Below are 27,719 nucleotides of genomic sequence, written 5' to 3' on the forward strand. Positions count from 1 at the left end.
ACGCACTATCGGTTCATGATAGGGTTAAGATTCTGGAACACCTGACAGGCTCACCAAGACAGTAAGGACCAATGAGACAGAATTGAACAGGAACAAGCTGCAATATACTGCACCTAGAGTTTGAAGAACCAAACTGAAAATCAGGGATCAGAAAACAATCTAGAAGCGACGGCACAGACAGGCGATCTGCAGGGCTTCGTTGCCTGAAAAGCCAGGGTTGTTGGAACATGGACACCGTGCCAGAGAGGCCCAGCGCCCGGGAAAGGGGGTGGGCTGGGTCCGCTCTGCATGGTCACAACCAGGGACTTGAGACAAGGTGCGGGGCTGCGGGGGGCACCCAGGGCGGACCTGGTGAGAACGGGAAGGCTGTCCAGTGGAGAAATCACATAGATCCAACCTGGGAAAGAAAAGTACCAACTAGGCACTCGGTGCGCCAGGCACTGCTGGGCTTTCCGTGAGGCACCTTGTTTGTGTCTCAGACACTGTTTCTCCTGGGTGGAGGGGCTTCTGTGCCCACGAGGATCTCTCCTAGCTCCCCAGGCAGCCAGATGACCACTGGGCAAGGCGCTCCGAGGGGGGGGGGGGGCTGAGGAGGACTGATAACAGGCACAGCCCAGAAACACTCCTGAGGGAGGTGGCCTTTCCCGGCTGGGTGGCCAGGCCTCCCTCTGGCTCTAAATTCAATTCGTGTTTCTATGGAGAAAAAACCTCTTTCCGGGCCTGGGTGTTCAGGCTCAAGCTGCCGAGAACACTTCCTTCTGGTAAAAGGAAAGATGAAATCCCCCTCCCGAGGGCGCCTGGTTATCAGGATCCACTCGGCGTCGCGGGCGCCACAGCTGGCTCTGCTGGTGGCTGGCAGTGTCTCCAGACCCCCAAGTGGCCGCCACAAGGGCCCTGGGGGAGCGCCAAGTGGAGCCCCTCCTCTGCCTTTACCCGCGGGCTGCTGCGAGGAGTGGGAGGGGGCTCTGTGCCCCACGCCACTCTGTGTGCGAGCGCGTGTGCCTGGCGCGTTGGCGGATCCGCGGCTCCTGCGCCCCGGGGACTCGCTCCCAGTGGACATGGCCGTGGACTCCTGGCCCCTGCGCTGGGGTCCGCTCGCCTCCCGACCCGCGGCCGGGCACGAGGGGGCGCCGCGCCATCGCAGCCGTGCGGATCTCCGGGGCCCGGGCCGGGGGCGGCGCGCGGGGCGGTGCTGGACTCCACGGGCTGTGGGTTCCGGAGACGCCGCGCTCCGCCCGTGGAGGCCGCCCGCCGGGCTAGCGGAGCAGCAGCCCGCAGAGTCTGATCCTGAGGTAAAGTTGCTGCGCGGTGGGACCCGGGGTCTACACCGGAGGGTCCTGGGGCCGGGACGGGGGCGGGGGGGGGGTCTACATCCGAGGGTCCTGGGGAAGAAGCGTGGGCTGTGGAAGTGGTCGGGGATCTACACCGCAGGGTCCGGCCGAGCCAAGCAGGGGGCATTGGGGGGGCCTCAGGCACCTGTCCCCAAGCGGCGATGGTCAGACGCACGCAGTTTCTAACCGGTTGCGAGGTGGGGTGGGGGGTGAAGAGATTGGGGAGAGATGTTGGAAGCGCCTCCCCCTGGAACTGGGGTCCCCGCTGTGTTGGGCGCCGCCCCCAAGATCCTCCCTCCCTCCGCCCTGCAAGCGAGGCGCGGGCTCTGCCACGAGGTGCGCTTTCCTGGCCGTCCCAGCCCGGCTGCTGGAGCCTGGTTCCCCCGCCGCCGCCCCGTGGGTCCGTAGGGGCTGCCCAAGCCCAGGTGCGAGCACGGACCGGAAGCGTAAAGCGGCGTCTGCGATGTGGGGTAGGCGACCTGGGTGGGGGCACCCAAGGGGGCTCTTGCTGCGCGCGCCCTGGCTGGGGTGGTGGGCGCACCGGCTCGGCGAAGGGGCGGCGGACCGTGGGCGAGTCCTCCTCCCGCGGGGGCCCCTTCCTGTCCCTGGAGTGGTAGTGAAAGTCGCCCCCATGCGCGCACACACGCGCGCAGACACACGCGCTCTCCCAGCCCTTTCTCCGGCCAAATTGCAGACCTGAATTGGGCAAAGGGCACCTCGAATTCTGCAAACTGGGAGCCTGATCCGCCCAAGCGCCGAGGAGAGGCAGAGGGCTTCCAACTTGGCAGCCAAGCCCGATGTGGGGCTGGAGGCGCAGAGAGCGGACGAGGGTCGGGACAGAGGGGGGTGGGGAGGGCGGGGCTGAGCAGTTCTGGGGCCTCTGCGCGCGATGGCAGGGCGTCCGGCAGTCCGGCAGGGCGACACGGGCACTCTCTGCACCCTTGAAACTCCTCCAAGCCCGCAGAGTTTCCAGGGACCCTGCCGTGTCCATGCACCTCCAAGTGTGTGTGCTCCAGCAGTTTCGGGGTAACTCCCAGCCCACCTCAGTGCAGCTGGTTTCTGGCTCTTGGAGCAGGGCCACCATAGTCATGGACTGTGACTCCCTTTACCAGCCTTTGCCACCTCGTCCAAAACCATCACCCAGTGTGGGCTGGATGGATTCCATTTGGCCCTCACAGTTCCAGAAAATTCTCTTCCCCTACCTGAAGCCTGCTTTCTTCTCCCTCTTCCTGGGCTGCGCAGACCCTGGTTCCTGCCGCCCGCTCAAGGCCAGTATTGGGAGCAGGTGGGTGTAAGGTAGATTCAGACTGTGTTGGTGCATCAGGATAGCTCCCTGGGCGGTGATCTCTGAGGATCCCCAAGGCCCAGGGTGATTCACGACTCAGCCCTGCTCAGAGCGGGTGTCAGTCAGGTGGGCTCTCCACGGTCACCCTGCCCACCAGACCATGGAGAAGAGTGCAGGTGGGGTCTCCAGACTCCAGGCAGGGTTAAGCAAAGGGAAGCCCCGCCCCCCTCTCCCAGGTGCTCACTGTGTACAACCCACCCCCAGGCTGTGCTTCATTCACATTCCCTCCGGGTCAGTGGGCTGCAGTCGCCCTCGTTCCTCCTACACCTGGACTTGGAGGCATTGTGCCTCGTTGGGGGGTGAGGTCCGCTTGGCTGCGGCTGTGGGTGCAGACCAGCCACACACTCAGGGTCACACAGTGGTGCCAAGGAAAGAGGTGTATCTGCACCTCTACTGGGGACACAGTATGAAAACAACTTTCAGATTCTGTCTAGGCCGGTGCCAAATAGCATTCGGATTCTTCCCCAATTTATGTATTCCACTTTGCAGCAGTTTTTTTTATACCTTGAGATTTCCATAATTTAAGAAAAATCGGGTGTTTTGTGGGCACAGAGGGAAGAGGGAAGCAAGCTCGTAGCTGGTGGGGCCGGAGGCTGTGCAGTCTTCCTTCTCAGGGCCTGGCACCGGGCCCGCGCGTGCCGGATGCTCTAGATCGTGTGCCAGTGCGTTAACTGAGTTACAATGGAGAGCTCCTGCCCAGGGCACGGCTGGCACCGCCCCGGCATAACTACAGGTGTGCGTGTCGAGATGAACAGTCGGACAGAGCGCATAGGTTGGTAGGGAATGACAAAATGTTGGGTTTGCCAAGGCAGGTGGGTCTGAGCCTCTCAGGTGGTCCAAACAGCCTGGTCCTCCTCCTGTCCTGCGGTTTGGCCGCTCATGTGAGGAAGCTCCCCTTCCCCGGGCACCAGGAGGGCACGACCACCGAGGATGAGGTCGTGCAGTGGGAGGACGTTTTTGCTTCTGCTGAGTTCGGATGTGTGGGGGTGGCAGTGAACGGGAGCAGATGGGGCAGCCAGCACCAGGGTGCGTGGGTGCTGGGGGTCGGAATGAGCCAAAGGGGCTCGGGGACTGTGGGATGAGGACGGTGGGGGTCCCAGGGGCTGGGACCCAGGAGTGAACATCTGAGCGCGTGTACTAATGGGAAATTTCATGGGGGATAGGGACAATTTAGGGCTGAAGTCATGGAGGCCCCGCTGCCTGTGAGGTCTCTCACCCTCACACTGAATAGAAACATCACCTGGTAGCCCAAGACTCTGCAGTGAAGGGAGCCGGTGACAGCCAGCCAGGGCACTGAAGGACAGCCTTCAGAGCTGGTCAGGACATGGGTGCTCAGCTCGCCCATCTGGTGGCCTGCACAGCACTCAGGGTCCCCTCGGGTCACCTCGGCCATCGGCACTCTCGAGAGCTTCAGCTGTTCTCTCAAGGTGAGCTGAAGTGAACTGCAGGAGAGAGAAGCAGCCCGTTGGCTCCGAGACCCCTCCTCTGAGGCCTCCCCTGTGGGCACCTGCAGCCTTCTCTCTGCTCTGTTTGCCCGATGGTTTGTCTGCAAGAACAAACCTAAATCGGAAACTTTGAGGAGCAGCCAAACCCAGCGTCAGGTGCAAAGTGATGAGTGCATTGGAGGGCAGGTCTGCCGTCAGAACTTCCGGGGGGTCCATAGACCCCCGGTCAGCCTCTCCTGTGCCGGCGACGTCAGACTGACCCTCGACACAGACAGGCTACTCGGGCTTTGTTGTTAAGCACCTCAGAACCAGGGATGTGGTCCTGGGGGCAGGTGTGAACGTCCTGGGCCTCGTGGGCCGGGCAGAACTGCTCATTTACATCCTCTGGTGCCCGAGTCCAACGACTCTGCCGGCTCAGCCTCTGACTTTCCGAGGAGATACTTGTGTCTAAACAAGGAAGTCCGGGACAGCAGCTCTAAACGTGAACACCCAAAGTTCTGGTTTGACTGTGTGCTTAGAAGAAGACTGAAGTGTAATATGTAAGTGGTACAGAAGACCTTTGGGTCGCCTTACTAAGTTAACGCAGCGACACCCGGACAGACTTCACTGAGCATTCTGCACAGGCTGGCAACCTGCGCCGAGTCCCTGCTCTGTGTCCGCCACCTCTCCCCGGGAAATCAGGGCATCTCTTGATTTAGGGGTCCCTCCCCTTGCCCCACTGGCACACCCTCCCGCCACTCCTGCTGTGTCCCCAGCCTGGCTCAGCCTCACCAGCACAGCGGCTGGGTGAGGAAGGCAGGCCGGGGCAGGTGTGGCCCAAGGCTTCGGTTCCCAGAATGGAATGACCTTCCTGGATATGTTTAACCTTCTCAGACATTTAAAAGGTAGCATTTAAGTCTTACCACAGACTCGGGGAATGTTGGGCACATGAAGACTAAAGGCTGAAACTGGGGGCCCAGCAGAGCCCCCAAGCCCTTGGGCAAATCTGAGCCCTGCAGCCACTTTTCCTACATTCTGGCTTGAAGAGGCACGTTTATTTCTGCAAAGAGTCTTCCCTGGCTCCTTTCTCTCTGGCCTGGGAAGGGGTGGGCAGCGGAGGGTCTGTCTCCAGCTGGTCGTGCTCCGGGGGCCCAGCTGTGTTCATGCAGAGGCACCCAGATTCCCTTCCCGCTTCGAGAACTCTGGAGACGTCCAGGGGGACCCAGTCTACCCCAGCCAGCACCTCCCCTCTGGGTGTGCTCTGCTGAGCTGCTGCCCTCCTGCCCAGGGGCTGCGGGTCCTCCCCCTGATCACAGGGCTCAAACACGCTGGGGACAGCCAGGAAGAGCAGTCCCTGCCTGCTTTCTGTCCTCTTTTGGGGGGTCAGGGGCGGTGTCTTTGCAGATTAACAGGAAAAAAGTATGTGACACGTTTTATATCTGGATATTGTATCTCACACTGTAGCAATCTCGTGACATGACGTGCGTTAAAACCATTGCCATCACGTGACTAGCGGCTTGGCCACGGGTCGGAGCATGAGCCTGGGGAGGTGGGGCTGGATGTCCTGAGGGGGCGCCCGAGCCCCTCATCTCCTCTCCAAAGCATTTCCCCGGCTCACAGTTACTTCAGGAAAAAATGACAGTTTCTGACTGAACAAATGTCTTTGAATTTGTTTCCACCAAAAGAAAAGAAAAAAAGACATCTTTTAGATGAGGAAGGTAGGAAATAAACATCACTGGCTTCTTTAATACTCACCAAGTGAGAAACAGCAAAGTCTGGGGTCTCAGGAAATGCCAGTGTGTGGAAGCTGTGGGCCAGGTCAGGATCAAGACTCAGGTCTTATCTCTGGGATTCACGTGTCCTTTTCTGAGAAACCTGTAAGTTTGTTTCTCAGGAAGCTGGGGGGGGGGGCCTTCCCCCAGGCTCATCCCTGCAGCTGGCAGATGACCCCTGCTGTGTGCGCTGTGAGGAGGCGGTCACACTGGGGGGTATGACATTAAACACAGTCCACACCCAGCCCAAGGGGCAAATGGAAAGATACTTTGTTATCTTTTCCAGGTGCAACAATGTGATTTTAACTACCTGTTAGAGCTTTTCCTCCCCACAGAAGTTGGTGGTCACGGAAGACCTGGAAATACCGGTTAAGGAAAAGCATACGTTGTAAAACCCTTGTGCAGGGCTCTCTGTCAAGGTGCAGGGCCCTCGCTTACTGAGGTATTTCCTTCGGCCTCCGTCAGTGCTTATATACAAATCACACACAGATCCGCTCACACTCTGATGCCCACCGGACAGCGCACACCCCAAACTCTCCCCGTCGTAGGTCCTACTAAGTCTGTGTTGCTGTTGAATCCATGGCAGGCAGAGGGAGCAGGACTTTGGAGAAGGAGACTGTGGGGCCTTGGCCCAATGGACACGTGGACATCCTCTGCTGCTGGGGGCTGGGTCTCAGAGGTGCATCTACCAGATGGTGCCTTTGCTGGGTCAGCCCACGCGTCCTGTGGAGCAGCTGTTTGCCAGCAGACTGGGGCTCGGGGCAGGTTTCCCCTGTGGGGACCAAGGTACTGATGGGAGTCAGGGCAGAGCCCCTGGCGCCGTTCGGTGACCAGGACACTGCAAGTGCCTCATTGTCGCGCTGCGTGTGAGCCGGGACTCATTCAACACACAGCTCAGAATGGCCCAGGGACCTCGTGAGCCGGGGGGTGGGGTGGGGTGTCATGTACCTGAGACCCGGGAAGCAGCGGAGCAGCGCACTGTGGGAGCCCGGGGCTGGCAGCCTGTGAGCACACCCCTGTCATCAGGGCTCCTCCTCCCTCTGCTGTGGGCCCAGCGCTGCCTCCCCAGGTCTGTGCCTCGGCCCCCTCCCTGTGCCGGGCTCATCATTGCTCAGCAGATGGGAGGGATGAGACCAGCGGGTTATCTCAGCTCAGCATTTTCCTCCCAGGGGTGGCTCCAGGGCCCCTTCCGAACCGAATTAGGAGGTTGTTGACACGCCCGCACATGCTACGGATAACGTTGCCCGTCTTTTCTTGTGAATGTTCCATCGCCTGTGAAGACGATCTCAGGGCCCGACGGGGCAGGCGCTGGGACAGCGTCGCTGAGCTAGAGTGAAGCCAGGCGCACCTCCGAGGGTGTGCTGGGTGAGTGGAGAGGTGGCTCGGTCCTGTGGGGAGAAAGCCGGGACCACTGGACGCTGTCCCTCCTATAGGGGTTGCTGGTCTTGCTCAGTAAAGCAGATGCCTGGTGCCGGCAGGTGGGCAGCTCCTGAGCCTGTGTCTGTCAGCCCTGTTCACGGCCTTGGAGCCCCTTGTCACGTACACTTGTCACACCTGTCACACGTGGCTTCACGTGGCTTCATGCTCTCACACAGGTCATCACGTGCTAGTGAATGGCCGGGGGGTCAGGGTGTCACCCTGAGCTCACGGAGATGCCTGTTCTCCGCCGTCCCCTCAGCACCTGGCCCACAGTGGACATCCGCACAGCTGCTCACCACCTCCCGCCCAGGGCCCTGGGTCCCATCACCTTCCCTACACCCTCCTCCAACCTCTCTTGGCCTCGTTCTGAGCCCCAAAGACCCCTTCATTCGTTCACGGTTTGGAACCCATGAAAGGCCCAGCCCGGGGGAGGATGCCAAGAATCTATGGCGTGAGGGGGAGGCAGGACATGAGGTCTTTCCAGGAGAGACAGTTGTGGGACAGAAGCAGGTCCAAACCACACCTCCTTCCTAGGATACCTGCCCAGTGACCCTGCTGCCACCCCACAGGACAGAAAGGCTGAGCCAGCCGGCAGGGAGGCCCACCCGGCCAGGAGGGACAGTGGCTCAGGGCTCCTCCCTGCCGGATTGAGTGGCTCTAGACAAGTTTGCTCTCCCACCCGGAGCCATGTGATGCCCACCCTTTAAAGGGTCCTACGGGAGGTGCAGGTGGAAACCAGGGCCTGTGGGTGAGGACGCAAGGGATGGGGCACAGTACAGCAGGGAGAGCACCCTCCCAGGAGATTCGGCCTTGGGACCGGAGGGGGCTGCTCATTTATCCCCCCCCCCCATCCTCAGCCAGGTCTCCGCACTTTTCATAACAGGTGCGCATTTTAAGTTCGACACTATTTGAACTGAAGAGAATATGTTTTTGAAACAAGTGATAGATACAGCTATTTATTTTTGGAGCTCTGACTGTTAAAGTCAAATGATATAAAAACTAAGTGATCACTGGTTCACTCCAAGTAGATGAACTGAGCTCCCACGGACGCTTCTCCTCATCGGCAGCTGCTCCTTCGAGGCTGCATTTCTCTCTGGCCTCGGAGTCTGGGGAGGTGAGACGGGTCTCGCACCCTGGACCCTCTGCATCCCTCTGCCCGCTGCCCACCCGCGGCTCCTGACAGGACGCGGGAGGAACGTTTTGCTGTCACTGTGGAAACAGTTTACATCTGGTTTGTAGGGCCGTAGGGAGGGAATGACAGTCACTCAGGTTGTTCTCACTACCTGATGTCGCAGACTTTTTAAACTCCTTGTGTTTCAAAAGTTGAATTACTTTACTGTAGTTGTGGTTGCAAAAAGGAAAACATCGGAGTGACTGGAAAATCTCGTTCTAGAATTCTGAGCCTTCCTGTTTGCAAAGCAACAAGTTCCAGAGTCTTGTTCGCCCTGGTTTTCAATGGTTGGCTGATGTGTGGATACAAATTGTCTCTTCTGTCGTCTGGGCTGATGTGTGGATACAAATTGTCTCTTCTGTCGTCTGGGCTGATGTGTGGATACAAAAGTGTCTCTTCTGTCCGTCTGGGCTGATGTGTGGATACAAAAGTGTCTCTTCTGTAGTCTGGGCTGATGTGTGGATACAAAAGTGTCTCTTCTGTCCGTCTGGGCTGATGTGTGGATACAAAAGTGTCTCTTCTGTCCGTCTGGGCTGATGTGTGGATACAAAAGTGTCTCTTCTGTTGTCTGGGCTGATGTGTGGATACAAAAGTGTCTCCTCTGTCGTCTGGGCTGATGTGTGGATACAAAAGTATCTCTTCTGTCCGGTCTGGGCCGGGAGCTGCGGAGAATTACAGGCTCGGGGTTCGAGACCCAGAGTCTTCCCCCAGCTGGCCAGCCGCCGCTGCATCGGTTTGAGTCACAGAGCTCAATTCTCAGGATATCAAATGCCTACAAGGATTTAACTCAAAGGTACATTTATCACACTGTCATTTCCTGGGACTAACGTTTCATCATATAAAAAACTATACGAAGTGATTTCCCCTCTAAAATTAGAATACTTTTACTCCTCTTTCTAGATACTAAAATTGTATCTTTTGTTAAGAGGGGGAAAAAAGCAGGAAAGAAAAACATAACAAAAAAATACAAATGCTCTAAAAGGTTGCTGCTCACACCCACTCCATCCAGAAGTCTCCTCACTCTCCTGCCCACGGAGAGAAAAGGTGTGTGTACACACAGCCCGCGCTGCTCTGTAACCTGCTTTTCCTGTCAAGCACCACGTTCCGATAGCACCTGGACTTGAAGGGGATGTGTGCAGAGAAAGGCCCAGGCTCTGCAGGACAAGCGTGGGCTTTCGGGGTCTGCGCCAAGCCTGCTGGGCGCAGGAGTGTCGGGTCTGTCCTGTGGGCAGGTCGCGGATGAGCAGTCGGACTGAAAGCCTTCTGGAGCAGACAGTCTCCACGTGCAGAGATGCCTCGGGCTCCGATGGCAGACAGGTCTGCAGGGAGCCGGCGGCCGGGGTCTGCTGGAGGCGCAGGGCAGCGTCTCCGGACGGACAGCGGCACAGGGACGGACTGCTCCAGGCCGTGCTGGGCCAGCAGAGTGAGCCCACGGTGCACGCCTCTGACCGGAAGCGGCCGCGTGAGCATCACTCCCCACTGTCCCTGGGGGACACTTGCTTAGCAAAACTGATTCGAAAAGAAGTGACCAGTTAAGAATCGTCACGATCTTATGCTGGCTCCGAGGGCCAGTATGATGATCACGGAGGTGGTGTTCCTGGGGAGGCTGCCCGGGGTGCGGACCCCTGCCATTTCCCCAGACGTGGGGAGCTGTGAAGTCTGTGGTGGAGGGACTGCGTTCACACGCTCCCCTGGAAAAGAAAAGAGGAAGAATGGTCACGATTTAAAAGTAAAAACTCAGTATCTGGAACATCTGCTCTGGCCGACACGCACCTGGGCCCAGGTACCTGCGATGTGCTATGTGGTCCCTGCGAGGAAGCCGGCTGTCCCTACGGCAGGAGGGCGCCTGCTGGTCTTCCGTGGGGACACAGTGGAGGTCTTGGGCCCCACCTGGGGACCCTTGCACAGGCTCCGGGAAGCCTGGGGGGAGGCTGGTCGACACTCCCCCCTCAGTGCAGCCCACCCCTCAGGTGCCCAGACACCAGGGCACACTCCCTCCACCCCCTTCACGGTGGGCAGAGGGCGGGAGAGTGACTCCTGGATCCACAAGATTTTCAAACCGAGCCCCCTTTATGTTCCCCTGCAATTCCGGCAGCTCAGTCTCTGTGAAGCACCTTCTCACCCTGGTTGGCGTGGCTCAGTGGACTGTGTGTGCCCCTGCACCCAGAGACTGCCGTTGGAGTCCGGGTCAGGGCACAGGCCCGGGGTGTGGGCTCCATCCCCAGTAGGGGCCGTGCAGGAGGCGGCCGACGGGTGTTTCTCTCTCTCTCGTTGATGCTTCTCTCTCCCTTCCTTCCTCTCTAAAATCAATAAAGACATTTTAAGAAGCAACAACAGCAAAGCCTTCTCAGTGGCTGGCGTCCAGGCCCAGGCTGGGCCAGAGCTGGCATCTTGGGCAGGGAAGTTGGCGGCCCTGCGAGGGCTCGGGCCCCACACCGGGGCAGGGCCGGGGCCCCAGTGGCAGGACAGTGGCTCTGAAACATGTCCGTCCTGAGACCATTGAGGCCATAAAGGAGCTGTGGGTGTGGGGGTACAACATCGCCACGTTAGAAATGACAGGAGGACAGCTGCCGAGGGCCCAGGCCCTGGGGCCCCTGACACGCCAAGGCCCGTCCACTGTCACCAAGACCGTCAGAGAGGAGAGACGCTCAGTGTGGATTTGGGGGTTGCTGGAAGGAAAGACAGAACTCCCTGGAGTGCTGACCCTCCTTTCAGCACCAGGCCCCCCCCCAGACTGGGGCAGCCACTCCATCCCCCGCCGGCCGTGACCGCTCGGAGCCCTGAGTGTGGTGGGCGGGAGGGATCTCTGTTCTGGGATCTGGAAGCAAAACTGCTTATGTAAATAGCTGCTTAGACAAAATAGGTCTAATAGCACATCTGCAAACACAGGTACAATCATATTTCTCCTACTTGTGCCTTCAGACATTCCGCAGCTAGTTTTACACTGGAACACGGAATTCTCCGCACACGGATCAGGGACTCGCACAGAGGGACACACTCAGGCTCGAGGGTGTCACCCCGAGGGTCTGCAGCTCTGCCTGGCTGGGGTGAGCAGACCCCGCTGACTACATGTGAGGAAGCCAGTGAGGTTATTTTGGTAAATATAGACTAAATATTCTAAAACTTATTTGCATGAAAAGCAGAGGCATCTGAAGAAGTCAAACTGTTTGAAAAGAACATCAGGGGAATCGGTCCACCCAGTTCCGGGACTTGCTGCCTATTTATCAAGACTGTGGTTGGTGCCCTGACCAGCTTGGCTCAGTGGTTAGAGCGTTGGCCCATGGACCAAAGCGTTGAGGGTTCGATTCCAGTCAAGGGCATGTACCTCAATTGTGGTTCAGTCCCCGACTCTTGTCGGGCTCACGCGGGAGGCAGCCAGTTTCTCACATCGATGTTTCTCTCCCTCTCCCTCCCTCCCACTCTATCTGAAGATAAATGAAAAAATATCCTCAGGTGAGGAATAAAAAAAAAGACTGTGGTTGGTGGAGAGATATTTACAGCGATTAGTAGAACAGAATAGAAAACCCAGACATGTAGGCACACAGACGTGTCCGGCTGATTTTTGAAAGAGGGTTGAAGGTGATTCAATGCTGGACAGTTATTCAAAGACCAAGATCCTTTACCCAAGTCCCACACCGTATACAAAAACGAACTCAAAATGGACTATAGTGCATGTAAACGTATATTTTAGAAGTAGAACTGTAGAAAACCTTTGAGATGTCGGACCTGGCATATCATTTTTTTTTTTTATCCTCACCTGAGGACATTTTTGCATTTATCTTCAGATAGAGCAGGAGGGAGAGGGGGAGGAAGAGAGAGAGAGAAATATTGATGTGAAAGGGACACATGGACTGGTTGCCACCCACACGACCCCAACCAGGGCCGGGGACAAACTGCAACCGAGGTACATGCCCTTACCGGGAACCAAACCCAGGACTCTCCGGACCGCAGGCCGATGCTCTAACCACTGAGCAATACTGGCCAGGACTGGCAAATCATTCTTTTTTTTTTTTATCCTCACCCGAGGACATTTTTCCATTTTTTGTACAGGTAGAGTGGGAGGGAGAGAGAGGAAGAGACAGAGAGAGAGAAACATCGATGTGAAAGGGACACATCGAGTGGCTGCCACCCGCACGACCAACCAGGGCCGGGGACAAACTGCAACCGAGGTACATGCCCTTAGCGGGAACCGAACCCGGGACTCTCTGGTCCGCAGGCCGACGCTCTAACCGCTGAGCCAAACCGGCCAGGACTGGCAAATCATTCTTGACACCAAAAGTACAGTCAATAAAAGAAGAAATGATACATTGGACTTAATAAAAAATAAAAAATCTTTTACTTTGCTGGGCATCTGTCCCAAAGGAAAGCATACCCTAGGAAGTGTGTTTAGCAGCTTTGCTCATAATTCCTAAATCCTGAAAATAGCCCAGTCGTCCTTCCGCTGGCGAACCGCTCGGCGAACTGGGCACAGCCGGGAAGGTCACCGGGGTGAGCTGTCGCACGGCAGCCCTGGGACGGCTCTCCAGGGAGCTGCGCTGAGTGGAAAAGCCTAGTCCGAACAGGACACTGGCCACGTGGGGCCATTACTGTTCCCTTCTTGGAACAACAGAAGTGCAGATGGAGACCAGGGCCGTGGTTCCAGACGGGCCGCGGTGTCGGCACTGGGTCAGTGTGGCCTCCCAGCTGTGAGCCGGGCGGTCTGCATGATCTGCTGCTGGGGACGCGTGAAGGCTACAAAGACCTCCGCAGCCTCAAAGTGAAAAGTTCAGTGTACTAAAAGCTTCAGGGCTGTTCCACGCCGCTGGGCTGTAGGATAAGAATGATTAGTTACCAAATTTCTGTGTCGTATAGATTTGGAGATTAGACGTGGTTCTCATAAATTATAATGGAAAAGAAATCATCAATTTCTGTCAGCAACATAGCTAAAAATAGATCTAATTAGCAAGTTTTCAATTCTATGCATATATACACTCTAGAAGCCTTTTCTAATCTCGGTAACTTTGACATATAGAAAGTAAATCCATTTCAAAACATGATAATTGGACACAAATGAGTTTAACAGTCAGAAAGAAATGATAGAAATGACCCTGAGGGCTCTTATTTTGAGGCTCTGAGAAAACCTCCCAGAGGGTCATGTTTTATTCAAAATCAGCTATTTACCTGGGCTCCTTGTGTTCGCCCCACAGGTGACCGTACCTGCGATTCACATGCTGCCTGTGCTCCCAGGACAGAGAAGTGAAAACGGCCAGCAGAGGTGGGTGAGTCTTTATTTTAACCCCTCAGCCACGGTCAGTGCTCGTGGGCTGTGGAAGAAAATCGTGTCTCACTTAGACCACGTTTTCCTGCTGGTCCCTGGCCGGCTCCTGTGCTTGTCCTTGTGAACTGTGTCATGCCGAGGGCCGCAGCGCAGTGAGCGCCTGGGGGGCGACCAGACCAGCAAGCAGGCTGGGACGTGGCGTGGTCTTTGTGCAGATCCCACGGGTCCCACGGCCTCCTTCCCACAAGCGGACACCTTTGGCCGCGGGTAGCTGATGGGGAGAGGAGGTGAGGGAAAAGGTAAATGAGTGTAACCAACCGCACAAAGACTCCCAAGCCGAACGGGGGCAGAAAACAGCTTCTCAGAGCCTGTCCGTGTTGGGTGAGCGATCTCGCCACACCCATAGTGTGGACCGTCTCACCTGCTAGAGCAGTTGGCTTTTACGGGGAGATCCAACCACTCTGAGTCCCCACGGGAGAGGCGTCCCTAGCTGGCCCCTCCTCCCTCCGCATGTTCTCTCTGTTCCTTAGGAGCCTGCTGGTGCTAAGGGTGCTGGTCCCCTGCCAGGTGCTGGTTCCATTAGGGCTTGCGTGGGCTCAGCCGCTCCAGGGACTGGGTGGTGAGCCTGCCGCGGGCAGGGCTCCAGGGTGGAAACAGCCGGGTGCTGGGGCAGATGGCTCTCCTGGCCTCGGAGGGCGGCCGCCTGGGGAAGGACCGGCTTCCGCTGTGACCAGCGGAGTGTGTCCCAGCCCCAGTTACCCAGCGTTCTGGGGATCCACCGAGACAGCTGGGGAGGTCCTGCGCCCACACTCGGGAGCGCGTTTCCCCACGAGTGAAAAACAAAAGCTTTCTTACTTCCCAAGTTCAAAACCATCAGGTTCCACTGCAGACGTTTATTTAGGGACCGAAGCTCCCTGGCTCCCGTGACGCATCTTCATCCTGTCGGGCACTGTCCCTAACGCTGGAAATTCAAATCTCATGCGTTCCTTCCCTCGGTTGACTGTTGCCGGTCCTGGTGAGCAGATAATGTTGCTTTCTCCTCCGTTCGCGTGGCCTTTCCACGACGTTTGCCTCCTGTTGGCGCCTTGTGAACACCTTCCGGGAGCGAGCGCCCCCCAAGCCCAGCCTCACCTCCGGACGCTGGGCTCCGGGCTGTACGTGTTCATTTCTACAAGCTTTGTTTCCTGTGTAAATCCTTGTCGTTTTCACGATGTCTTTTTCCCTCTGTGCTCTTAATCCTTCTGTCAACTTTTTCTCTTTTTTTTTTTTGAATCCTCATCCGAGGATATTTTTTTCCATTGATCTTTAGAGAGAGTGGAAGACGGGGAGGGAGAGTGGGAGAGAGAGACATCGGTAGGTTGTCTTCTGCAGGCACCAACCAGGCAGGGGACAGAACCTGCAGCCCAGGCACCGTGTCCTTGACAGGGAATCAAACCCTGAGACCCTTGGTCCACAGGCCGATGCTCTACTCATGGAGCCACACAGGCCAGGGCTCTTAACGATTATTTTAATGGACATTCGTACCCGTAAAGAATTCGGAGCACGCGTTTGATTTGGCTGCGCAAGGCGTCTACCAGCCTGTTCTACGATCTTGTAGGTGGCTCCAGGGGACATGAAAATTGGAGCCAAAGCGGGGTGCGCCCAGGCAGGGAGGATGATTGAAAACAGCCCCCTTTCCCCTTGACCTTTACTGGCTGACAGGTAACAAGCTGGGGACCGAGCCCCGATCTCCTGAGGCAGCCTCTGCAGGGTGGGCTTCCTTTGGCCGCCCCTCAGCCAGTCTCCAGGAGATAAACTGAGGCAGGCTGCCACTTAAACTGGGTGTGCGGTAAAGGCTGTGGTCCTATATGTGGGCCACCTGTAGACTGCAGGTGTACAGGAGGGAAGAGCCAAGTGGATGGGCCAGAGGGAGTCCCTGGTTCCCTGGGTCCCCAGGCCCAGGGGTCATGCACGGGGCAGTCAAGTGTTCCCCAGCCTAACGCGAGCCGTTCCTTCCGCAGGCCCAGCCTCCTGACCCCGGTGCTTTGCATGGGGCCATGGCCCTGCTCCCCCGGCCCGTGGAGCCCCCAGGCGGCGGCGGGGCCCGCGCCCGGCACGTCATCATCAACGTGGGCGGCTGCCGGGTGCGCCTGGCCTGGGCCGCGCTGGCGCGCTGTCCCCTCGCGCGCCTCGAGCGCCTGCGCGCCTGCCGCGGCCACGACGAGCTGCTGCGCGTGTGCGACGACTACGACGTGAGCCGCGACGAGTTCTTCTTCGACCGCAGCCCCTGCGCCTTCCGGGCCATCGTGGCGCTGCTGCGCGCCGGGAAGCTGCGGCTGCTGCGCGGCCCGTGCGCGCTCGCCTTCCGCGACGAGCTGGCCTACTGGGGCATCGACGAGGCGCGGCTGGAGCGCTGCTGCCTGCGCCGCCTGCGCCGCCGGGAGGAGGAGGCGGCCGAGGCGCGCGCGGGGCCGGTGGAGCGCCGGGCGCCCGGGAGTCCCGGCTGCGCCCTGGGGCCCCGCGGCCGGCTGGCCCGCGGCCGGCGGCGCCTGCACGACATGGTGGACAACCCGCACTCGGGGCTGGCCGGCAAGCTCTTCGCCTGCGTGTCCGTGGCCTTCGTGGTCATCACGGCGGTCGGCCTGTGCCTGAGCACCATGCCGGACATCCGCGCGGAGGAGGAGCGGGTGAGCGCGGGCTGGAGGCGGGGCAGGGCTGGGGCGGTCTGGCAGAGGATGGGGCGGCGGGGCCAAGGCCTGGGCCTGGGCTGGGGGGAGCTCAGCTGCATACGTGGGGCCTCAGAAACCCCTCTGCCGCTGGTGGTGGCACCGCAAGCTCGGGCCCACCGTGGCCTGCTAGGTAATGCGCCCCGGGCGAGCCCCCACCCCAGGCTGGCATTGCTGGGGGCTGTTCCCCGATGACAACCAACCTCAAGGCCTCAGCCAGGCTGCGGCTCCTTCTCGCACAGGCCCTGGAAGCGAGGTCAGCGCGGGGCGGCACCTTCAGTGTCACGAGGTCTAGCGAGTGTGGGCTCCAGTGCTGTGATCCTGGGCCAGGAGGATGTGGCTTCCGTGGTCTTTGAGGGTGAGAGGGCCAGGGCCCGGCGCCCACCTCAGGCAAACCCGGGCTGGTTTTGCGTGGAAGTGGGGTCGTTTCTGAGCATAGGGTGGACTCCCCATCCCCCTTCTGTCCTGTGAACACCAGCACTGAAACGTGGGCAGAAATGTCAGCGCCTGTGTACCCGGGGTGCATGTTCAGGACGTGGTCCGGGAGCCTGGGCCTGTGCTGTCCAAGTGTGTGGGTTACCGGAAGAGGCTGCTCCACTGTGTGGAGGACATTGCTGAGTGTGGCTCTGAAAGTGTCCCCTGCATTTCCTGGGGGGAGGGGGGCTGGTGATCCGCCTGCCAGGAGCTGGGTCCTGGCTCTGAGTTGAACCTTCCTCAGGCAGCTCCCCCTGGGAGCCTCGGAGGCGGGGTTGGTGCCCCAGCTCCCTGGGATCAGCTGCCACCAAGACAGTGAGGAGCTGAGGGAGGTGCCCCTGCTCCCCTGGAACATGAGCTGTTACCTGGCTTGACCTCTGGTGCTGCGACCTTGACTGCAGATTAAATTTGAACGTAAATTTCAGGAAATCAGTTTGGCATCCTTCATTGTTTGCGTGTCTGATTCCTGAGCTGTTTCCAGTTGCATTAACCAGGTCCCAGTTTTGGACTGTGCTGCTAAGAAGACGCTTGATGTATTCCGGTGTTCAGAGTAGCAATAATAGGCAGGGCAGAAAGGTTCGGGCTGCTTCAACCAGGGACAGCGCCCAGGAGGCCAAAACGGCCCTTGCAGCACCCTCCAGGGCGAGCCCCACCCCCTCCCCAGAGCATCACTTCACACTCTCAGGTGCAGACCAGGTATCAGGTTAAACAGCAATGGCCCCGTGTTGGTGGCCACTGTGCCGCCCACCACCTTGTGGGGACTTCAGAAAGCACCTGGCCCTTGGCACGTCACAGGTGCCAAGGAGAAGTGGGTGTTGCCATGGGAAGGAAAAGCTTTTGTTTTGTTTTTTGGTTAATCCTCGTCTGAGAACATTTTTTCCATTGACTTTTAGAGTGGAAGGGAGAGAGAGAGAGAGAGATACATCGATTGGTTGCCTCCTGCATGTGCCCTGACCAGGGCCGGGGATGGAACCTGCAACCCAGGAACATGCCCTTGACCAGAATCGAACCTGAGACCCTTTGGTGCGCAGGCCGACCCTCTAACCACGGAGCAAGTGGAAAGAAAAGTTTTATGTCTCATCATTGTTCTCTGTGTGATAAAATACAGAGTTCACCATCTTAACCATTTCTAAGCTGGTTAGTGGCAGTGAGTGACTCACTCACCAGCCGTGTTGTGCCGTCATCGCCATCTGTCCCCACGAAACGCTCCCCGGGGTCCTCCCCCAGCCCTGGCCCCCGCCATCCACGGGTCTCTGTGCTGTCGATGGCTCCAGGATCCCCACATAACTGGATCCCGTGGTATCCATTTTGTTGTGACTGGCTTATCTCAGGCAGCATGTCCTCCAGGTTCACCCACGTCGCGTGCGTCGGAATTTCCTTCCTCTTTAAGGCTGGGTGACGTCCCTCCGCGCTCATGGACCACAGTGTGCGGGTCCCCTGGTCCACCAGGGGACACTGGCTTGCTCCCTCCTCTCAGCTGCTGTGACCCAGGGCGTGGCCTGGGTGTGGCCCTTGGGAAGGCCAGGCCTCTGTTCCCCTGGCACCTGGCTGTGACCTGTGGCTGCCTGAGAGACTGGCAGCGTGGGGGACAGAGTGCTCAGGCCTCGTCCTGGAGAGCAGCAGGCACCGTCGATCACAGGCACCCCTTCATCCAGCTCTGAGGGCCCTCGGCCAGGAGGGGCTCTGGGCGGGACCGAGGGGCTGTCTAGGAAGAGCCTGCCCCCCCAGGAGGGCCCAGCCCACCCAGACAGCTCCAGACCTGAGTGCTGAGGGCGTCTGTCCCTCCTAAGGCTTGGCTCTCCCGCGATCGGACAGGACGAGTTTTGGGGGCCGAGGGAGCTGGGGTGCAGGAGTCAGCGGGCTGGTTCCTATGGAGACTCCAGGGAGAATCCTTTCCGCTTGTCCCAGGCCCCTGTCCGTCCTCCGAGCCGTCACTCTGGTCCTTCTCCATCACCACCTCCAACTCTGCAGCCTCCCTTCCAGGAGGACCTGTGACCACACTGGGCCCCTCTGGCCCAGGTCTCCCCCCAGGACTCCCCCCAGCACCCCCCCCCCGCCACAGGAAGCAACAGCCAAGGCCAGGGGGCCAGGACCTGGATGCTTTCCGGGCTCGACACAGGGTGACGCTCCCGCTGCACGTCCTGGCCCAGCCGGGTCAGCCTGCCAACGCGACCCCTGGGTCACTGTGAGCGCCTGCTGCCCGCAGCCCCGGGCCCCGCGGTGCCCACACGCCCATGCTGTGCTCCTGATCTCACTGACGGCTGTGGGGTGTCTTCCCCCACACGGACCTGGGGGGCTCTAGGGCGTGGGAACCTGAGGCGGAGACCTGGTGCCCCGGGGCGGAGTCGGCCTTTGGGAGTCCACGGGGAGACGGTGGCTTCGCGGGGACATGGGGGCAGTGTCCGGGCGCGAAGGCCTGCTCTGGGCTAGACTATAACGGGAAGGCGCGGGAACGGTGCCCAGAATGCGCGCAGAACGCTCGATCCTAAATTATCTCTGAGCAAAACACCCGCCGTGTGTCACCAACAGCTCTGGGAACCTAGGAACACAGTGTCTTCACCAGCATCAATGTGCTTCCTCCCTGTGGGCACCCCAGCCCGGAGGGGGCAGCAAGGCCACCAACCCCATCCCCACCACACCGTGTCCCCCAAGTGCGTGTGACCCCCGGGCCGTGGTCTCCACCTGTGAGACTGGAGGGCATGACCCCAGCCCACCTGCCCTGCCTGAGAAGGGCCTCCCCCCCCAGCACCAGTCCGCGGGGGCCCCATTCACACGGCGTGGCCTCCAAGGGTGGAAAGGCTGGGGGTTCCCCACCCAGCCTCAGGGTGACTTGCCCAACGGTTCCATCTTGTCTGTGGGGTAGAAATACCAAAACCCTAAACGTGCACTGAAAGTTCTCCTGAATTTTCTGACCCCAAAATACACATTCTAAGCTACAAAAACCACGCCCGGGGAGCCTCGCTTTCCCGCGGTTCTCAGGAGAAACCGTCAGAGCCCACCACCAGGGACGCTCTGCCCTCATCCCAGGCTGGAGGCCTCGGGCTTCAGGCCGTGGGGGGCGGAGCTGGGGTGGGGCTGTCTGGCGCCGAGCAGGGACCAGCTCAGTGGGAAGGGCTTCTCCAGGCTCTCGGACAGCAGGGCTGACCCAACCTCCCCACCCCATCACTGCAGAAGCCCCGAGCCAGAGGGGACGGCGAGACGCCCACTCCCCGCGGCCCCCGGGGTGTCTCCGGTGGGCCTCGGCCTTCACTCCTCCGCCTGCCTCGCAGCTGCGTCAGGGCCTGGGCACCCGGACGGAGGCGCCAGCTGAGCGTGGGGGTGACCGGAGCACCCCGTTCCTGTGGGATCGTCGGGAAGCGAGGACCAATTCTCCTGAGAATGTGTCTGGGACGAAGTTTGTTGACAACGGCACAGCCTTGGGGATCGAGGGCTCTCGCTACGGCCAGGAGGGGTCAAGGCCACACCTAGGTGTAGGCCCTTGTGGACGTTGGCAGCGCGACCTGGGGGAGAGGCCTTCAGACGGAGGGGAGGACAGAAGCCGGTGTCCCGGCAGACAGCACCGGGATCGCTGTGCGGTGGCGGCCAGGGTGCTGCTTGGAGAGGTGCTGCGCCCCAGGGGTCTGGGGGCGCCCGCCTGCGGGAGACCCCGGAGCTGTCGAGCCCTCGCTGCAGCTGCTATCTGTCTGGCTGTGAGAGTTGATTTCTTCCTCTAAGCTCACGTGATTGAATCAAGACCCGCATAATTAGTTATAGATTTCACGGCTGGGATTTCAGCGATCGAATTCACGGAGAACATTTGGCAGCAGCATGGGAAGCCGGGGACAAAGTTCCCGCCGCCTGTGGGCACACACAGCTCTGCGGCCTCTCCGGGGAGCGTGTTTGGCTGTTTCTGAGCCGCCTGACGCGGTTCACAGAGGACAGCCTGCAGGAGAGGCGTGTACGGGGCACAGTGGGGTCACATCGTGAACACGCGAAACAGGTTGTTCTTGTATCGTTATTTAGTGTTTATTGTATCATTTCCCAGACCGACAACCGTACACCTGTACAACTGTACGCCCCACCCCGGATATTTACATTTATAAGGGGTGGTTCACACCATGGTGACCGCTGGGACCCCTGAGACCCTGGGTCCGCAGGCTGGAGACCCAGGAACAGACACGGAGAAGACACTCCAATCTAGCTCTTGGGCTGCAGGCCCCCTCGAGGGGTCAGCCTTCCGTTCTGTTCAGGCCTTTGATTGGACGAAGCCCATCCGGCCAGCAGGACGGCCGGCCTGCTTGGAATCCAGTGACTCCAACGCTCATCTCGGGAGCACCCTCGCAGACAGACCACGGCCGGGCCCTCGCGGCCCGTCAAGTGGACACATGCAACTGACCACTGTCCTCGCTATCTCACGGTCTGTGCTGGGGTTTGGGTGGAATGCTGAGGGGGACACATCGCACTTCAGGATCTGTGGGGAACGCTCTGAAGGGCCTCGCGGGGAGCCCTGGCGTGAAGACGCGTCACCTGTCCTAAACGCAGGCCAGAAGCAGACACGGCCGAGCCCTGGTGAGCGGGGCTTCTCCCTGGAAACCCACTATTGGGAAAGAGCAGGTTCCGTGGCCCGAACATTATGTCCCCCCAGGTGGTGGTGTTAGGGAGGTGGGGCCTTGGAAGGTGAGTTGGTCCTAGAGGTGGATCACGTGAGACTCAGAGAAGACCTGAGTCTCACCAGACCCGAACCTGCGGCCCCGGGACCTCGGACTTCCAGGCCTAATCGTGTGTCCTGTTGGCAACATCTGGTCCGGGAGTCGGCAAAATTCGGGCAGTACCAGCCGTGTGCGGGCCTTGTCGGGAGCCGACCTGCTGGGCTCGGGTCCTGACGCCCCGTCTCCCTCTGCGCTGAGAGGGGAGGCGAGTGTGTAGTGGCTGGGTGCCCATGTCCTCCGTGGCGTCAGCCCCTCCCCGACCCGGTGCCACGCCCCAGAACCTGGTCCAGGGCCCAGAACAGCCCCCCGCACCTGGACGCCGCCGCCTGTTTTCCTGAGACCCCGCTGTGGACGCAGAGGCAGTAGAAACAGCCGATGTGCCACGAGACAGACATAAAGCTCAGGACAGACTTTTCCTCTACTTTCTGCACAAACTTGGCATAAAACAAATAGGGGTTGGAGTTGGGGTCTGCGCTTGTCTGGAAGAAAGGCCTATGCCTGGGGGAGAGGCCACACGGTCCCTCCCTTCCCGTCGGAGCAGGTGGCCTGCTGGCCCGTCTTGCTGGCTACACGACGTTTCCAGCGGAGACGGAGACAGAGGCAGCGAGGGGTGAGCGGTGTGGGGTCCCTGATGGACTCTCCTCCGGAACCTCCGGCCAGGCCGCAGCCCGGGAGCTCAGCTGCGCCCTCCGATTGGCTCCTCCACCTCCGGTTTTAACAGAACCAGAAGTGCCCTTGGCAGGGCCGGAGCTGCTGAATTTCTGATGCTCTGAAATGAGAACAAAGCGGGGGGTGGATGAGGCCAGGTCTCCCCCGAGAATCAACCACTGACCTCCCCACAGCCTGTTACTGAAAAGACTTGGCCCTGAGCTGGTCCCTTCTCACTGGGGGTGGCGCCAAGTGCCAGGTGAATGCCGTGCAGCCGTGGTTTCAAATCACGTCTTCTCCGGGAGCTGGGACTGGCTGTCCCCACCCCGGGGTTGGAGCCAGCCGGGCTGTCCCCAGCCTCCCCTGCCTGGTGCGGACGGCCCCTCCCTGCCTGCGGCGGCCCCGAGCGTGGGCCTGCAGAACATCCCCAGCGCCTCACTGTTTGGCTGGGTCTGTAACCGTGGATGACACCCCAGAGGGTCAGCGACTCGCACGCACCCACGGCCGGGCACCCCACGGCCTCGTGTCTGTGCCTAGAATCAGCTCCGACCTCTCGCGTTCAGTGGGGCTCTCGGTTCTTGAGCCACAAGTCATCGGGGGAGCCCCGGTTCTGGCCCTGGAGAGAAACAAATGATCAGGAAAGGAGCTGGGACCCAGGGCCCCGTCACCTGTGCAGACATGGCAGGTGGGCGCCCAGACCCTGGGCGGGGGCTGTGAGGGCACCGGCACTGCGGCCTCGCACCAAGCGGGGCGGTCTGCCCATGGGGCCAGACTTCATCACAGGCCGGGCCCTGGGGACACGGCCTTGGCCAGGGGACCCCAGGCCCTGCCAGAGGAGCCGGTGAGGGTGGGAGGGCGAGGTGTCCCCACGTCCCTGCAGGCACGAGCACACCCCTCTGTCCCCATAGGAACACCGTGGCACCTGAAGGGTGGTATCGGGGTGACAGCCCCCCGCCACGGCCCTGGAGGCCCCCGTGCTTTCCCTCCAGAAGCCCCTGCCGGAGCCTGGGTCCTCTCCAAACACCCCGGGCCCGGCACCAGAGCCCTCCCTTCAGGCCCCCAACGGCAGCTGGCAGGGCGGTCAGCAGGACTCCCTGCCCACCCCGTGGGCAGCTGGACGGGAGCAGGAAGGGGTGAGCAGGCTGAGAAGCTGGGCAGGACCCGCCGACCTCCAAAGGCCCTGAAAGTCTTGGAAACACAAGCAAAGCAGATGAGCGGCCGGGGCTGGGGGGCCTCAGATCCGGGTGAGCCAGCGGAAGGGGCGTGTTGCTGACCCGATTCTGGCCAGATAGGCCAGGTGTGTCAGACTATGATAAATCGGGGTCTGCTTTCTGGGTTAAAATTTCCAGAAATAGCTCCTTCCAATTAACCTCACAGCTGGTCCCTAAGGAAAGGGCTGGAGGGGGGCCGGGGGCCCACAGGCCTGTCTCCTCCAGAATCCACCAGGATGGTCAAGCTATAGGTTGCACACGGGGTTCCTCCTCCTGCGTGGGCCCCGCACCTGTGCCCTCCTCCCCCCAGACACACTGGTTGAAGACCCCCATGGGGCTTGCACCACACCTGGCTGGGTACCTGTGCTGAGACACGGAGGGGCTGGGCCTGCAGTCAGCCCAACAGGGGGTGTTGTATGGCTTGTGTCTGGGGCTGTGGATCCCGGGATCACCACAGGTTCCTTGGGCTTCTTTGGATCAGGTGGAGGCCTGGCGGAGGCTCGTCACTGCCCTGACCTGGAGTCCGAACTTCATACGCTGTCCTCCCCGTCACCCACGTCCCCGAGGATGGCGACCTCCCTTCCAGCCCTTCCTCGGGCCGGGCAGTGGGTTCTAACGGGCTGTCCCAGGCCCCCTGGGCCCCAGCCGTCTCCTGACTACAAACTTGTGGGTTTGGGGAAAACCCAGTCCAGCAGGGACACCTCTCTGAGCTTACACCCAGCTGGACACAGGGCGTGACAAAGGCAGACCCCCTCCTGGGAGGAGGTGTCCCCCAGGTTCGACGTCAGGGCTCAGAGCTCCCTCACCCCCTGCCCTGTTGCCCCATGAGGCTCAGGGCTGGACTCAAAGACTTTCCACCGGCCCAGGCAGCGGGGCGGCCAGTCCTAGATACTGTTTGCCGCCCTCGGGATGAACAAGCGTCAAATTGCTGGGACAAAACCCACCGCAAACCTACAAGCAGCAAACCACAGAGCGTCACGTGGCTGTGAGCTCTGGCGCAGGTTGGGGAGAAGGCACACCCTGCCTCTGAGACCTGCTCACTGGCTGAACTAGACATGACCGTGAGCCGCAGAGCAGAAGCGTTGTCTAGGGCCGGGGTCCCAGCCCTCAGCCCAGCCCAGAGGGTTTAGTGATGGGCTGGGAGTCAGAAGCTGTGGGCCTGTCTGGGGGTAACCCTCGTGTCCGAGGATAACCCTTGTGTCCGAGGGTAACCTGGGGAAGCAAGTCTGTGGCCAGGGTTTCCAGGCCCATCGCAGGGACAGTGGTCAGCGGAGGTCAGGGTACTGGGCTCTGGCAGCTCCCTAATGGGAAGGCCAGACCCTGCTCGATACCCAGATCACCCCGCAGTGAGTGCCGGCCGGTGGGAGGTTTGCGGGAGCCCCGTTTGCCGGTTCCTTGCGGACCAATGATACATCAGCGCCTGGCCCTGAAGATAAAAGACAAGACTTGGGGAGCAGCCCTGTGGGGTCCCACCACCTCTGTGCCCTTGAACGCCAAGGTGTCGAAAAGCTGACTGCTGACCCCCAGCCTGTTCATTTGAGGCATCAGGCGGGTCCTCGAGCCATTGTCTCTGGGCGGCGGAAGGTCCCCACTGCTGGCTTTAGGCGAACACCTGCCGCGAGGGCTGGGCAGCTGGACAGGTGTGACGGTCTGTCCTCTGCCCAGAAGGAGGTGAGCCAGGCCGGGGGGGTGGGGGGCAATGCAAGGCACAGGGCGGCCATGTGGCCCTGGCCAGGCCCCTGGTCTCACTCCAGTGTGAGGGGGGCGGGGACTCAGCACAGAGCATGTGGGTCGGCTGAGCCCTCTTCTCCACCCACTGGCCCCAGACTCAGGCCGCATCAGGCCGGTGGGGGCGGGATGAGCAGCCGAAGCCTCTCTCGTCCCAGAAGAACCCCAGCCCCCTCCCCTGCTGGAGCCCAGAACTCTTGGCTGCAGCCTCTGGAGTGAACCTCTCCCTGGGGTGGGGGGTGAGGAGGTCTTGGCTCAAAGAGCAGACCCTTTCCTTCCCTCCCAAATCCTAATGGGTTTTCTCGAGTAGATGCCGCTTGCCCTTAGAACCGTTGCAGGGGCTTTAAATGGCTGCGTTTTAAGTGCTTTTCACCCGTTTTGATGGGGAGCAGGTCAGCTGAGCTCATGTGGGAAACCAATCTCCAATTCCGTCTTCTGACGTGAACTAGGCCTTTCTGAGGCTCCCCTGGTCTCCTGCAGCACACGGCGTGGGGCAGCCGAGGGTGACCATCCCCCGATGCAGAGGAGCCCTCAACACCTGTCCCTCTCCTCCCCAGGGCGAGTGCTCCCGCAAGTGCCACAGCCTCTTCGTGATGGAGACAGTGTGCGTGGCCTGGTTCTCCTTCGAGTTCCTGCTGCGCTCCCTGCAGGCTGAGAGCAAGTGCGCCTTCCTGCGGACGCCGCTCAACATCATCGACATCCTGGCCATCCTGCCCTTCTACGTGTCGCTGCTCGTGGGCCTGGCGGCCGGCGGCGCGGCGCGGGCGGGCGCGGGCGCGGGCGGCAACAAGCTGCTGGAGCGCGCGGGGCTGGTGCTGAGGCTGCTGCGCGCGCTGCGCGTGCTCTACGTGATGCGCCTGGCGCGCCACTCGCTCGGCCTGCGCTCGCTCGGCCTGACGGTGCGCCGCTGCGCGCGCGAGTTCGGGCTGCTGCTGCTCTTCCTCTGCGTGGCCATGGCCCTGTTCGCGCCGCTCGTGCACCTGGCCGAGCGCGAGCTGGGCGCGCGCCGCGACTTCACCAGCGTGCCGGCCAGCTACTGGTGGGCCGTCATCTCCATGACCACCGTGGGCTACGGCGACATGGTGCCGCGCAGCCTGCCCGGGCAGGTGGTGGCGCTGAGCAGCATCCTCAGCGGCATCCTGCTCATGGCCTTTCCGGTCACCTCCATCTTCCACACGTTCTCGCGCTCCTACTCGGAGCTCAAGGAGCAGCAGCAGCGCGCCGCCAGCCCCGAGCCGGCCCTGCGCGAGGACAGCACGCGCTCCGCCAGCGCCACGGAGGACAGCTCTCAGGGTCCCGCCGGCGCCGGCGAGGCGAGGGCCTCCGCGGACCGCCCGTGGGTGCGCGCGGGCCGGCCTGACCCGGCGGGGACCCTGCTGCCCGAGGGCCGCAGCTGTCCGTCACGGGAGGATGCTCCTCGCCAGCTTTAGAAACAGCAGCACAGCCCTCGCCTCCCACCGCGTCGAGGGTCAGGGACCAAGCTCAGGGGCAGCAGCTCCCAAACCCCAGGGGCCTGGCTCCTGCTGAGCTATCGGTCCACGTGCATGTTGCTAGGACCAGCAAGGCCCCATGACTCGGCCTAGGCTGACCCGCCTGCAGGAGGTGGTGTGAAAAGCCATCCTGCGCCTGAGTGCATTTCCTGCGGGCTCCCCAGCCTGTCCGCCTTCCTTGTGTCTCCCCTGGACTTCTGGCTCCATGGCTAGCTAAAAATAAATTCAAGAAGTCTCAGAACAGCCAAGCCTGTGGTAGGAGCAGGTCACACTGTCCCCAGACCTCAGACTAACCCTGCCCTACTCTTCAGCCCGAAGGTCCTCGGAGAAGTGGAGGCAGGGGGTGCAGTGAGGAGCAGTCTGAGGGAAGAGTTGGGGGGCAGGCTGTGCCCCTGGGAGGAAGGCCTTCCCTGTACACCCAGCTCTGCAGAAGCCCACGTCCCTGCCAAGCGACAGGCCCGGAGGTTTCACACTGATGCCCCCTGTTCCCCGGTTCCTTTGGAGGAAAAGCCCTGACCTCTGACCTCCTCCCTGGCACTGTCCTGGGGGTCCTCCTGGGTCATCTCCTCACAGTTCTGCCCTGAAACGCCTCTCACTTTGGCTGCTGGGGGCCGCGTCCCACCCTCTGGGACACCCGTCCCTGCAGGGCTTCTCCAGCCCCACAGTCCTGGAAGAGGGTCAGGGAGGGGGAGGGGGTGGGGGAGAGGGAGGGGACAGGGGAGGGAACGGGGGAGGCCCCGGGCGCTCGAGGCCTGTTGTCACCGAGGCACCAGCCTTCTCCCTCAGGAGACAGAGGACTGGAGCCTCCCAGGGATGCTGCTCCGCACTTCTCATTTTGAGGAGCTGAGCCATGACCCCCCCCCCCGACATCGTTGCCACAGACCCTGCTGGAGGGGGACCTGCATCACTCAGAAGCCCCACTGAGGCCCCCGCCCACCATCATCCCTCCCAGCTTTCGGCAGGGCCCCTGGCAGGCCCAGAGCTGGGGAGGAGGGGCCAGGGCCAGGGTGGGGCGGGGCCTCCTGCAAGCTCAGAGCCCTGTAGGGCAGAGCAGCA

General features: G+C 60.6%; 1 protein-coding gene and 1 long non-coding RNA gene across 2 annotated transcripts; one reads left to right on the plus strand and one right to left on the minus strand.

The window, feature by feature from the left end:
- The first annotated feature begins 1,725 nt into the window (after window positions 1–1,725).
- Window positions 1,726–26,603, plus strand: KCNG2 (potassium voltage-gated channel modifier subfamily G member 2). The gene is made up of 4 exons (XM_036245980.1): window positions 1,726–1,801; window positions 13,649–13,720; window positions 15,720–16,385; window positions 25,731–26,603. Exons 2-4 carry the CDS (start codon window positions 13,670–13,672, stop codon window positions 26,601–26,603), a joined length of 1,590 nt encoding a protein of 529 aa, XP_036101873.1. The 5' UTR covers window positions 1,726–1,801; window positions 13,649–13,669.
- LOC118619315 lies at window positions 3,825–6,932 on the minus strand. The gene is made up of 4 exons (XR_004957156.1): window positions 6,821–6,932; window positions 6,183–6,644; window positions 5,856–5,975; window positions 3,825–4,118 (listed from the first exon to the last, which is right to left on the minus strand). It is a non-coding gene; the product is annotated as an uncharacterized LOC118619315 (long non-coding RNA).
- Window positions 26,604–27,719: the final 1,116 nt, after the last annotated feature.

Source organism: Molossus molossus, unplaced genomic scaffold (assembly GCF_014108415.1).
Source record: "Molossus molossus isolate mMolMol1 unplaced genomic scaffold, mMolMol1.p scaffold_m16_p_6, whole genome shotgun sequence".
Classification (NCBI taxonomy): Eukaryota; Metazoa; Chordata; class Mammalia; order Chiroptera; family Molossidae; genus Molossus; species Molossus molossus.

Excerpts from the sequence above, each read along its gene's own strand:
- KCNG2 (XM_036245980.1), top strand. The coding sequence starts at position 13,670 with ATGCTGCCTGTGCTCCCAGGACAGAGAAGTGAAAACGGCCAGCAGAGG. Across the intron at positions 13,721-15,719 it reads AAAACGGCCAGCAGAGGTGG|GCCCAGCCTCCTGACCCCGG; the intron begins GTGAGTCTTTAT and ends TTCCTTCCGCAG. Across the intron at positions 16,386-25,730 it reads TCCGCGCGGAGGAGGAGCGG|GGCGAGTGCTCCCGCAAGTG; the intron begins GTGAGCGCGGGC and ends TCTCCTCCCCAG.